The sequence below is a fragment of the Apodemus sylvaticus genome, chromosome 10 (genome assembly GCF_947179515.1).
Source record: "Apodemus sylvaticus chromosome 10, mApoSyl1.1, whole genome shotgun sequence".
In the NCBI taxonomy this organism is placed as follows: domain Eukaryota; kingdom Metazoa; phylum Chordata; class Mammalia; order Rodentia; family Muridae; genus Apodemus; species Apodemus sylvaticus.
Window position 1 is genome coordinate 65,819,536 of NC_067481.1, and position 12,404 is coordinate 65,831,939.

A 12,404-nucleotide genomic window follows, 5' to 3' on the forward strand; every position below is an offset into this window, starting at 1 on the left:
TCAGCTGGTTGTATGACACTGGTTTAAGGAGATCAATACAGTGCCTTTATGACGTGTCAATGTGGCCCACATCTGGCTCCTGTAACCTAAGAAAGGCTAAAACCAGGCTCTCGGAGTCTTCACTGACATCCTGAAAGTAAGAAAGAAGCCACGCCTTCAGAGCCACATGGTTCATTTGAGGATAATTGCTAAGATTTCGCTTGGACTCCATCCACAGTGTCCTGTAGCCTGAACTGTCAGCCTAGCGTCTGGGATGCTCCATACAGGGCTGGAGGAAGGAATCCTAGTCTAGGAAGACATGGCAGCTAGAGCACAATGAGCTGTTCAGAGTGTGGGGGATGAAGATTATTGTTTAGATAAAGGTAATGGACTTAATGTTTAAAATTCATCAACATGGGGCAAAATCGAGGATGGTTCAAGTGTGTGGACAAGTAGAAGAGTTTGACATCGAAGAAACAGTTTGAGTGATAAAATGTGTTGCTTATGGGATATCCCGTGCCAGGAGGCCTTCCGCACTGAGGGTCCAAGCTAACAGGGCAGCCAGCCCTCAGAGGTGAGTCAGTGAGGGGAGAGAGGAGTGAGTCGGGCATGCTGTTCAGGGGACTCTCACAGCTCTGACTAGCAACCAGGAGCTTTATTTCTACAGGTTTCACAGATCAAAGACTAATGATTTTCCAGGTGCTACAGATTAGGAAATTGAGTCTTTTTCCTGTACCTGTCCTGGGTTACAAACTCAGTTACAATGAGAAAATACAAATAGAACAGAATTTGTTCTTATTATTAGCCTTATAACTCCAACTAAAGAATGTAAAGAATGTCACCTCCAAAGCAAACACATACATTATGTGACATCCTGCTTTTAGGCTGGCAGTGTCTGTTGTTTTAAGGCACTCCAGACAAACAGAAAATACCTGAACTGGTCTTCTAATGAATAGTAATACCTAAATTCTTTTAGTATACATTTCATCATCTATGCTATAAAGTAGGAAAAGGTTATTTTAGTCCATATATCTTATTTACTGAGTTTTATTCCTCCAGGGGTGTGCCCTGTATGACCTCCCTTTCCTTAAACTACATTTCAGAGAGCGCCAAGCCTATAAAAAAAGGAACCTTGAATGTGTAACCTGTTCTTCAAGACAGAGTTTATCAGTTGTGTCTGTTTACCCTGCACCAAGGACACAGTTTGTTTGCTCAGGGGCTAATGCCCCAAGAAGATTCCTGGAGCAATGGCTTCATCTAGCGATGTGCTTATCTGTGCTTAATGGTCTCCAGGGCATAAAGTTGACTTGCGAATAGTGGCCAGATAGAGTTAATTTTAGGATTTTCCTAAAAAGTCAGACATAATCATTCTTAGCATAAAGTCCCCCAAAATGCAGCACAGAGACCAAAACCCAAAAGTTAGAGATAGGAGGACAGCAACTGTAGCAATCCATCCATCTTTTCTGGAGCTGTGTTTGGCTGCTGTGCTGACTTCAGGACTCTTGACGTTTCCAGGGGATACAGCTGTACCAGTCTGGGAAAATGAAGTCTTAAAAAAGGATGGACATTCATATTAGTGCCCTTTACACCAGGCTGATGATAAAGGCCTGAGATTCCTGTCTCATGTAATGAGTACACCTTGGGGAAACAAGAATCCCACAATGATAGTAGGTGGAAGATTTAGTTGCTTTGTTTTTTATTTTTTATATGTAGAAGTGTTTTGCCTACATATATGTAGTTTAGAGACTCCTACAGGTCCTCTAGTTTGATCAACAATATTAGTGACATAGGGATGGATAGGAAGTTTGAGGGGATAAATTACCTGGCTCCAACAACAGCCATCAGACCCTAAGCCACAAGTTGTAGTCTTCTAGGACTCAGTTCTTCCTCCCACAAAGTTTCTGTAGAGCACACTTCATATCTTTGTTCCTCAGACAACAGACAACTGGATTCAAGGAAGGTGTGACTACAGAATAGAAAATAGAAGCCAGGGGATCCAGAGTCGGGGAGTACTGAGAGGCAGGCTTCAGGTACACAAAGCTTCCTGTTCCATAAAACAGGATGACTGTGGTGAGGTGAGAGGAGCAGGTAGAAAAGGCTTTCCACCTGCCATCCACTGAGGGGATGCGAAGAACTGTGGCCACAATGCCAATATAGGAGACCACTGTGAGGGCAAAGGCGCTCATGACAGTGCAGGTGCCAACAGCAAAGCCCACCTCCTCATTGACATGGTAATCGGTGCAGGAGAGTCTCATGACAGGAGGGATGTCACAGAAGAAGTGTTCAACAACATTGGGTCCACAGTAGGGGAGGGAGAACGTGTTGAGAGTATGAAATGTTGAGTAGCAAGCCCCACCCACCCAGGCAGTGACCACCAATGCAAAGCAATATTTCTGGCTCATGATGGTTCCATAGAGCAGTGGTCTGAGGATGGCCAGGCACCGGTCATAAGCCATGGCTGTGAGCAGAAAGCATTCAGTAGCACAGAGTGTGATAAATATATAAAGCTGTGCTACACACTCGAGATAGGAGACGACCCCTGAGCCTGTGAAGGATACAACCACTGCCTTGGGGATGGTGACTGAGGTGTAGCACATGTCCAGGAAAGACAAGTTCTTCAGGAAGAAGTACATGGGAGAGTGGAGCCGACTGTCTCTCATCACAGCTGTTATGATGGAGAGGTTCCCCAGGAGGCCAATTATATAAATAAGAAAAATAGAATGACCACCAATCTCAGCTGTGGGACATCTGAGAAGCCGCTGAGGATGAAGTAAGTTACTGTTGTGTGTTTGGATATGTCTGCCCAAATTGTATTCAGATAAAGTAACCACACAGAGCTGAGGGAGGGGACAGAAATATCAGGCAAGCTCAGGACATGAGTCCACCCCATGTTGACTACAGAGGCATGACTTTTATCAGAAAACTAAGACAATGAAGCAGCCTATCTAAATGGCAATTCAAAGATTTAAGGAGGCACTTGGAAAGGGTCCCCACAGCATCTGCCAGACAACACCAGGTACACAGAGATATCCCAAGTATAACATCACTCGGGACACAGCCTGCCAAGATTCTGCCTGTGCCCAAGGCCAGGGCAGCTCTGAGGGCTGTCAGTGTGCCAACCCTGTCCTGGTCCATTTGCCCTGCAGAGTGATCAGCACTTGGAAAGGGTACCTGCAGCATCTGCCATCTTTGCTCCCAGACGGACCAGACAGGCAATACCAGGTACACAGAGACAACCTGAGTGTAACATTGCTTGGGGCAAGGCACACCAGGGCTCCAGGGGCACCCAAGAGTAGGGCACCACATCAGCAATCTGTGCCAGGGGAAACCCAGTCATCCAGTGGTGCAGAAATAGTGTTACAGGCTCACAGGAGGTTCAAGTACAAGCCAGTGACAACAGGACCAACTAATGCCAGTAATAACCAGATGGCAAAAGGCAAACATAGGAATGTTACTCAAAGAAATCAAGGCAATATAACAGCATCTGAACCCAATTCAACAACAGCAAGTCCTGGATACTCCAACACACCAGAAGAACAAGATCTGGACTTAAAATCACATATCATGATATTAGAGGATTACAAAAAGGACATAAATGAATATCTTAAAGACATACAGGAGGACATGAATCAAAAGATAGAAGCCCTTAACAAAAAAAAAAAAACACAAAAATTTAGGAGAATATGGGTCAACAGATAGAAGGCAATAAAGAGAAAATGCAAAAATCACTTAAAGAAATACAGGAGAACTTGGGACAACAGGCAGGAGCCATGAAAGAGGAAACACAAAAATCTCTTAAAGAATTACAGGAAAACAGAAACAAGTAAAGGAACTGAGCAAAACCATCTAGGATCTAAAAACAGAAGTAGAAACAACTAAGAAATCACAAAGGGAGACAACTTTGGAGATAGAAAACCTTGGGAAGAAATCAGGGGCCATAGATGCAAATATCAACAATAGAGTACAAGAGATAGAAGAAAGAATCTCAGTTGCCAAAGATACAGTCCAAAGCATTGACTCGACTGCCAAAGAAAATGCAAAATGCAAAAAGCTTGTAACCTAAAACATCCAGGAAATCCAGGACACAATGAGAAGACCAAACCTAAGGATTATAGGTATAGATGAGAGTGAAGATTTACAACTCAAAGGCCAGCAAATATCTTCAACAAAATTATGGTAGAAACCTTCCCTAACCTAAAAAGAGAGATGCCCATGAACATAACAAGAAGCTTAAAGAACTTCAAACAGACTGGACCAGAACAGAAATACCTCCTGTCACATAATAATCAAAATCCCAAATGTACTAAACAAAGAATATTAAAGGCAGTAAGAGAAAAAGTCCAAGTAACATATAAAGGAAGACCTATCAGGATTACACCAGATTTCTCATCAGAGACCATGAAAGCTAGAAGATCCCGGGCAGAACTCATGTAGATCTCATGCAGACTCTAAGAGAACACAAATGCCAGCCAAGACTACTATACCCAGCAAAACTCTCAATCACCATATATGGAGAAACCAAGATATTCCATGATGAAACAAAATTTACACAATATCTTTCCACAAACCCAGCCCTACAAAGGATAATAGGTAGAAAACGCCAATAAAAGGAGGGAAACTCCACAGTGGAAAAAGCAAGATAGTAACCTTCTTTCATCAAACCCAAAGGAAGATAACCACTCAAATATAAAAATAACATCAAAAATGACAGGAAGTAATAATCTCTATTCCTGAATATCTCTTAACATCAATGGATGCAATTCCTCAATGAAAAGACATAGACTATCAGACTGGATAAGGAAACAGGACCCTACATTTTGCTGCATACAGGAAACACATTTCAGTGTGAAAGACAAACACTACCTCGGAGTAAAAGGCTGGAAAACAATTTTATAAGCAAATGGTCTCAGGAAACAAGCCAGTGTAGCCATTCTAATATCAGATAAAATTGACTTTCAACCTAAAGTCATCAAAAGAGACATGGAAGGACACTTACTGGTCAAAGGAAAAGTCTACCAAGATGAACTCTCAATTCTGAAAATCTATGTGCCAAATGCAAGGGCACCCTCATTCGTAAAAGAAACTTTACTAAAGCTCAAAGCACACATTGGACCTAACACAATAATTGTGAGTGACTTCAACACTCCAATCTCCTCAATGGACCAATCAGAGAACTTAACAGGGACACAATAAAACTAAGTGAAGCTATGGACCAATTGGATTATGTATATATATATATATATATATATATATATATATATATATATATATATATATATATATAAACATTTCATCCTAAAGCAAAAGAATATACCTTTTTCTCAGCACCTCATGGTACCTTCTCCAAAATCGACCATATACTTAAGACAGGCCTCAACAGATATAAGATCAAACTAATCCCATGCCTCCTATCAGATCACTATGGAGTAAGAGTGGTCTTCAATAGCAACAAAAACAACAGAAACCCACATACACATGGAAGCCAAACAATACTCTATTCAATGATACCTTGGTCAAGGAATAAAGAAAGAAAGAAATCAAAAACTTTTTAGAATTCAATGAAAATAAAGGTACAACATACCCAAATTTATGGGGCACAATGAAAGCAGGAAATGTTAAGAGGAAAACTCATAGCCCTGAGTGCCTCCAAAAAGAAACTGGAGAGATCATACACTAGCAGCTTAACACCACACCTGAAAGCCCTGGAACAAAAAGAAGCTAATTCACCCAAGAGGAGTAGCAGACAGGAAATCATCAAACTCAGGGCTGAAATTAATCAAGTAGAAACAAAGAGAACCATACTAAGAATCAACAAAACCAGGAGCTGGTTCTTTGAGAAAATCAAGATAAACCCTTAGCCACACTAATCAGAGGGCACAGAGACAGTATCCAAATTAACAAAGTTAGAAATGAAAAAGGAGATATAACAACAGAAACAGGAAATTCAAGAAATCATCAGATTCTACTACAAAAACATATACTCAACACACCTGGAAATTCTGGAGGAAATGGACAATTTCCTAGACAGATACCAAATACCAAAATTAAATCAGGATCAAATAGATCATCTAAACAGTCCCAAAACCACTAAAGAAATAGAAGTGGTCATTGAAAATCTTTTTTTTTCTTTCTTTTCTTTTTTAAAAATTTTCTATATTCTTTGTGTACATTCCAAATGATTTCCTCTTTTCCGGTTCCCCCACTTGTCCCATTTGTCCCATAAGCCTTCTTCTCTCCACCCATTCTCCAATCACCTCCCTCCTTTTTCTCTCTCCTGGTACTCCCCTAAAATGCTGGGTCAATCCTTTCCTGGATCAGGGCCCTCTTCTTTCTTCTTCATGGGAGTCATTTGTTATGCTAATTGTGTCTTGGATATTCAGAGCTTCTGGGCTAATTAATATCCACTTATCAGTGATTGCATTCCATGTGTATTCTTTTGTGATTGGGTTACCTCACTTAGGATGATATTTTCCAGTTCCAACCATTTGCCTATTTGAAAATCTTTCAACCAAAAAAAAAAAAAAAAGCACAGGACCAGATGGTTTTAGTCAGGGAGTGTCAGCAGGAGAATTGTAGGTTTGAGGGTGGCCTGGATTACATAAGACCCTGTCTCAAATGATAAAATTAAATAATAGTGAGACTGACTCTTTCCATATAAAACAAACAAACAAAACTAATAAACAACAACAACAAAAAAAAGCCACCATCCAAAACCAACTCACCACAGAAGGAATAATAGGTGATTTATTCGGCAGCCAACAATGAGTGACCATGGCCTGTTCAGGTTTAGTTTACCCAAATCCCACGTTCCATCATGGTGCCAGCCTCAGGAGGTTTTTTATAATAATAGAATAAAGACAATACAGACATCAAGACACTCTTCAAACACATTTTGGGGAAGGGGTGTGTAGGCAGCCTAGAGTGAGGAAGGCACACCTCAGATAGAGGATCGTGTGCTGTCTTGGAATTCTTGGCCCTTTGGCTGTTGGAAGCTAGTGCTCTGCCTTTCCCTATGGATTTGCTTGGCAGTCACCAACACATTGGATCACATGCAGAAGAAGACTAAAGATTGCCAAAGAAGTTTGGTCCTGGACTTGCAACTTTCCAATGTCTCCAAAACCACTGACACGCCATGGTCAACAGTCTCAAAAGCTCAGTCCACTCCAAGAACTTTCATTGCCAGCCCCCTCTTGCCATTCCTTATCCTTCTACCTTCTGTCACATGATAGGGAAGCAGGCCCCTGACAGGTTAGGACCCTTGAGTTTGTTAGGACCCTTGAGTTTGACTTCCCCATTTCAAAACACTGAACATTACCGTTCCTTATTGGGTACACTGGACATGGAATTCTGCTATGGCCTCACAGAGTGGAGGGGACACTAAATCCAGGTGGATTCCTGGACACAACAGAGTCTAAGGATAGGAAGGAAAACAGGAAACCCAGTCCCCTCCCAGAGGCAAACATCACAGTCCATCACCTTGTTGACTGCTCTGAGTCAATCTTCAGTCTCAGAGCTTGCCATACGACAGACAGACAGATGTCCTTGACAGACTGACAAGTGTCCTCAAGGATGGGTCCACAAGGGAGGCTCCACAGTTTGTATGATATATGTGTTTGCTGTGTACTAGTTTTTCTACCAAAGGACTCACAGCATTCAACAAGGCAAAGGAACACTGTGTGAGCCACATCCTTGAATCTCATGAGAACTATTGGCAGCAGAGTGTAAGCTGACCTGGGGACACTCTGACTAAAGGCAGACCTAAACATTTTTACATCCCCTTCCTGTCCCCAAAGTGGAAAACCTTTCTCTCCTGCACCTTTAACACTCGAATGCTGAACTTAGGGCATGCCATGAGTAAGACCATGCACTTAATGTGTGAATGCCAATTAGATTCCAACCTTCCTCTAGAGTTGATGCTCTCGGGAACCCCTCTATTAGGTGGACTTCTGGCTTTTGTTAATCTGTCTTCTCTGTGCACTAATAAAACAACTGCCCCCTTGCCCTATGGAAGTGGCTTATGAGTAGTATCTGGGTTTCTGTCGTGGGTGCTGCATAGCAACCCGCCCCCACACACACACACAGCAGCTTTAGTACTTGAAGTCCTGCTCTGTAGTAATATGGCAGTGCTTAGCTGAGTCCTCTCAAAGTATTTTTTCTTGTTGGGAATACCCACTAAGATCAAGGTCACAGTCTATCCCTGGGAGCAAATCACAACCAGTGTCCACACAGTGACCCTAAAGCAGAAGAGTGTGACCACTGCATGGCTCTCAGAGCCTGTGCTACCACGTTCTCAGGAGCTCAGCGGCGATAGCCTGGGGCAGCACTCTTCATTTCTCGTCCTTTGCTTGGTTCTGCATGATTCTGCTTTAGGTGATGATCCTAAGAGGTCTTCCAGTCAACTTCCCAGATGTCCCAGCCCTCCTATGTATTCTCCAGGGATCCCAGGAGAGCTCTCTGTGTGAGGTGTGGAGCAGCAGAGTATGTATTCCTCCTGTGTTCAAGATGGGTGGCCTGGGCCTCTTGGCTGTGTCTTCTGAATGACACAGTCCATCTTCAGGATGAATGGTCTTGCTTCTCTCTCTTAGTGGGTTTAAAGGATATAAACCCACTGTATGTAAGTACCTACAGTCCCAACACCTGGGAGGTGGAGGTAGAAGGACTAGGAGTCCAAGTCTAACCTGTGCTACTAAGCTAGTTTGAGGCCACCCAGAGCTACATATCACTCAGTTAAATATAAATAAGTAATAATCTTGAAAAACCTATACTTTCCTTTAAATAAAACTAAATATGAACTACAATTTACCAAATTATGTTTCATTTTTAAATCAGGTCCATTTCCCTCACATATGATAGATTTTTAAAATTTTTTGTTTTGTTTTGTTTCCAATTGTCTGTTTCCAGGTGTAGAATTGGGGTTTCTATATGGCAGTGGTAATTAAGAAATTGCAAGGCATGGATCCCAGTGCCCAGAATTCCCAGGCAAATCATTAAAGGCAAATGGCCATCAGTGTAGCAGTAAAGGGCAAAACCAGGACAGGGAAGTAGGAAGGAGTGGGTGGGAGAACAGGGGGGAGGGAAGAGGGCTTATGGGACTTTCGGGGAGTGGGGGGTCAGAAAAGGGAAAATCATTTGAAATGTAAATAAAAAATATATCAAAGAAAAGAAGAAGAAGAAGAAGAAGAAGAAGAAGAAGAAGAAGAAGAAGAAGAAGAAGAAGAAGAAGAAGAAGAAGAAGAAGCAAATGGCCAAACATTGTGGAATGCATTCATGATACATTCAACCTGCAAAGTGTCATTAATGTGAATACAGCCTGGAGATGCTGCCCCTGCTATTATCATCATCATCATCATCATCATCATCATCATCATCATCATCATCCTCTGAAGACACAAGCATGCAAATACAAAAACAAAACAGTTTCTTGCATAAGCACACAAGCTCTTGTATATGACCATCCAACCTTAATTGTCTCAAATTGATCCCAATAACAAAGACAAAACCCACACAAAAAATTGAAACAAAACAACTATACAGCTAACTCCCTCCACCAAATTTGTTTTATTTCAATTGCTGTTTGGCAATTATGCGTACCTCAATGGCAGATACCTTAACTTTCCTATCTGCTCATGTTTGTGCAGGTAATGCCAGAATCACATGACACCAGAATCACGTGAGTTCATTGTTCATACTCTGGAAATCGCAATCTCCTTCCAAGGACACTTATTTACATCTTTTTCCTCTTGAGTGATTCTCTTTCATTCCCGTGATTCAAAACATTATGAGGTGTGTAGAAAGTTCACAGTCTCCTGGGAATTTTCAAAATTTCTCAGCACAGTCAACACTTCTGGCAACTGAATTGTCACCCAGTTCTTGGGTATTGATAGGATAGTGTCCGCAGCCCAGGCTGGCAGTGGGCCCATCCTCATGGCACTTCTGCCCAGGCACTGGTATAAAGCAGGTGAGGAACAGGATAGAGCAGACCTTCTCTCGAGGTGGGGATGGCCACGTGCATCACTGAGGGGACAGATCCGACCTGCTGGGCAGCAGTTCTGACTCTTGTAGGTAGGTTTTGCCAACTTCTTCATATCTGATTATTTGTGTGTGAAATTTAACTCTAGAAAATACAATTCCAAATCCAAGAACTTGGGAGGAGGAGGAGGAGGCCAGAGAAACAAGGAGCCCTTGGCTTTATAGAATCCACAATAGTACCTGATGAATTAAAATGTGTGCAAGCAGATGCTGGCATGTGGTGAATTTTTTTTTTAAAAAGAACCCATAGATGTATCAATATAAAGGTTTGTCTGCTACTACCTAATTTTTCATATGCAGATCAATTTTCATTTCAGTATCCAGTAATTTAGACCTTAAATTTTACAATTTAATAGTAACAATTAATTTGGGAAAATGTGGAAAGGAAATTATATATCCTGACTTGGCTGTGGTTTCTCGAGAGACTTTTGTCAGAAGAAAAGACACACATCTATCTCTGTCCTTGACTCCAAATGCAAAAGAGGGGAGTGCAGCTGTAAGTGAAGACGCCACAGTGCTCACAGCATTCTAAGAGAGAACACAGGGATGCAGGAAGGAGAGATCTAACCTGTGAACACAGAGCACAGAGAGAAGGAAGCCCTTGGTTCTCCTGTGAAACATTTCCCCAGTTCCCTCATCAGTCAGGTTGGAGGTCTCAGGAATGCGTTTAGCACCTTGCCCAAACAAGCTAATGCTTTAGGACCAATTTCAGCCATGATTCATTTCCATGATCAGATTTTTTTAGGAACTTTTTTTTGGGGGGGTACACTACAGCTTTTATTTTATGTTATTTTATTTTATTATTATTTTCTATATTCTTTGTTTACATTCCAAATGATTTTCCCTTTCCTGATTCCCACCATTAGTCCCATAAGCCCTTTTCCCTCTGCCTGTTCCCCAATCAACCCCCTCCCACTTCTCTGTCCTGGAAATCCCCTACAATGCAGCATCTAGCCTTTCCAGGACCAGGGCCCTCTCCTTCCTTCTTCTTAGGAATCATTTGATATGCTCATTGTGTCTTGAGTATTCAGAGCTTCTGGGGTAATATCCACTTATCAGTGACTGCATTCTATGTGTGTTCTTCTGTGAATAAGTTACCTCACTTAGTATGATATTTTCCAGTTCCAACCATTTGCCTAAGAATTTCATGAATTCATTGTTTTTAATTGCTGAGTAGTATTCCATTGTGTAAATACACCACATTTTCTGTATCCATTCCTCCATTGAGGGACATCTGGGTTCTTTCCAGATTCTGGCTATTATAAATAAGGCTGCCATGAACATAGTGGAGCATGTGTCCTTATTGCATGCTGGGAAATCCTCTGGGTATATGCCCAGGAGTGGTATAGCAGGGTCCCCCAGAAATGTCATGCTCAGTTTTCTGAGGAACCACCAGACTGATTTCCAGAGTGGTTGTATTATCTTGCAATCCTACCAGCAGTGGAGGAGTGTTCCTCTTTCTCCACATCCTTGTTAACACCTGCTGTCTCCTGAGTTTTTAATCTTAGCCATTCTGACTTGTTTGAGGTGAAATCTCAGAGTTGTTTCGATTTGCATTTCCCTAATGACTAATGATGTTGAACATTTCTTAAGGTGCTTCTCAACCATCCAAAGTTCTTCAGGTAAAAATTCTTTGTTTAATTCTGCACCCCATTTTTAATAGGGTTATTTGGTTCTCTGGGGTCTAACTTCTTGAGTTCTTTGTATATATTGGATATTAGCTCTCTGTTGGATGTAGGGTTGGTGAAGACCTTTTCCCAATTTGTTGGTTGCTGTTTTGTCCTTTTGACAGTGTCCTTTTCCTTATAGAAATTGAGTAATTTCCCATTTGTCAATTCTTGATCTTAGAGCATAAGCAATTGGTGTTCTGTTCAGGAACTTTTCCCCTGTGCCCATGTCCTCAAGGGTCTTCCCCAGTTTCTTTTGTATTAGTTTCAGCGTGTATGGTTTTATGTGGAGGTCCTTGATCCACTTGGAGTTGAGTTTAGTACAAGGAGATAAGAATGGATCAATTTGTATTCATTGTATGTTGACCTCCAGTTGAACCAGCACCATTTACTGAAAAGGCTATCTTTTTTCCACTGTTTTCATCTCCTTTCTTGAAGATCAAGTGACCATAGGTGTGTGGATTCGTTTCTGGGTCTTTAATCCTATCTCATTGATCTACCTGCCTGTCACTGTACCAATACCATGCAGTTTTTAACACTATTGCTCTGTAGTATTGCTTGAGGTCCAGGATACTGATTCCCCCAGAAGTTCTTTTATTGTTGAGAATAGTTTTAGATATACTGTTTTTTTTTTTTTTTGTTATAACAGATGAATTTGAGAATTGCTCTTTCTAACTCTATGAAGAACTGAGTTGGGATTTTGATGGGGATTGAATTGAATCTGTATAT

The 12,404-nt window shown here is 41.5% G+C and overlaps 1 protein-coding gene across 1 annotated transcript; it reads right to left on the bottom strand.

Annotated features, from left to right (window-relative positions):
* Window positions 1–1,856: 1,856 nt before the first annotated feature.
* On the bottom strand, window positions 1,857–2,869 carry LOC127694430 (olfactory receptor 1019-like). The gene is given in 2 exon segments (XM_052195959.1): window positions 1,857–2,698; window positions 2,701–2,869. Coding segments are annotated over 2 exon segments (1,011 nt in total).
* Window positions 2,870–12,404: the final 9,535 nt, after the last annotated feature.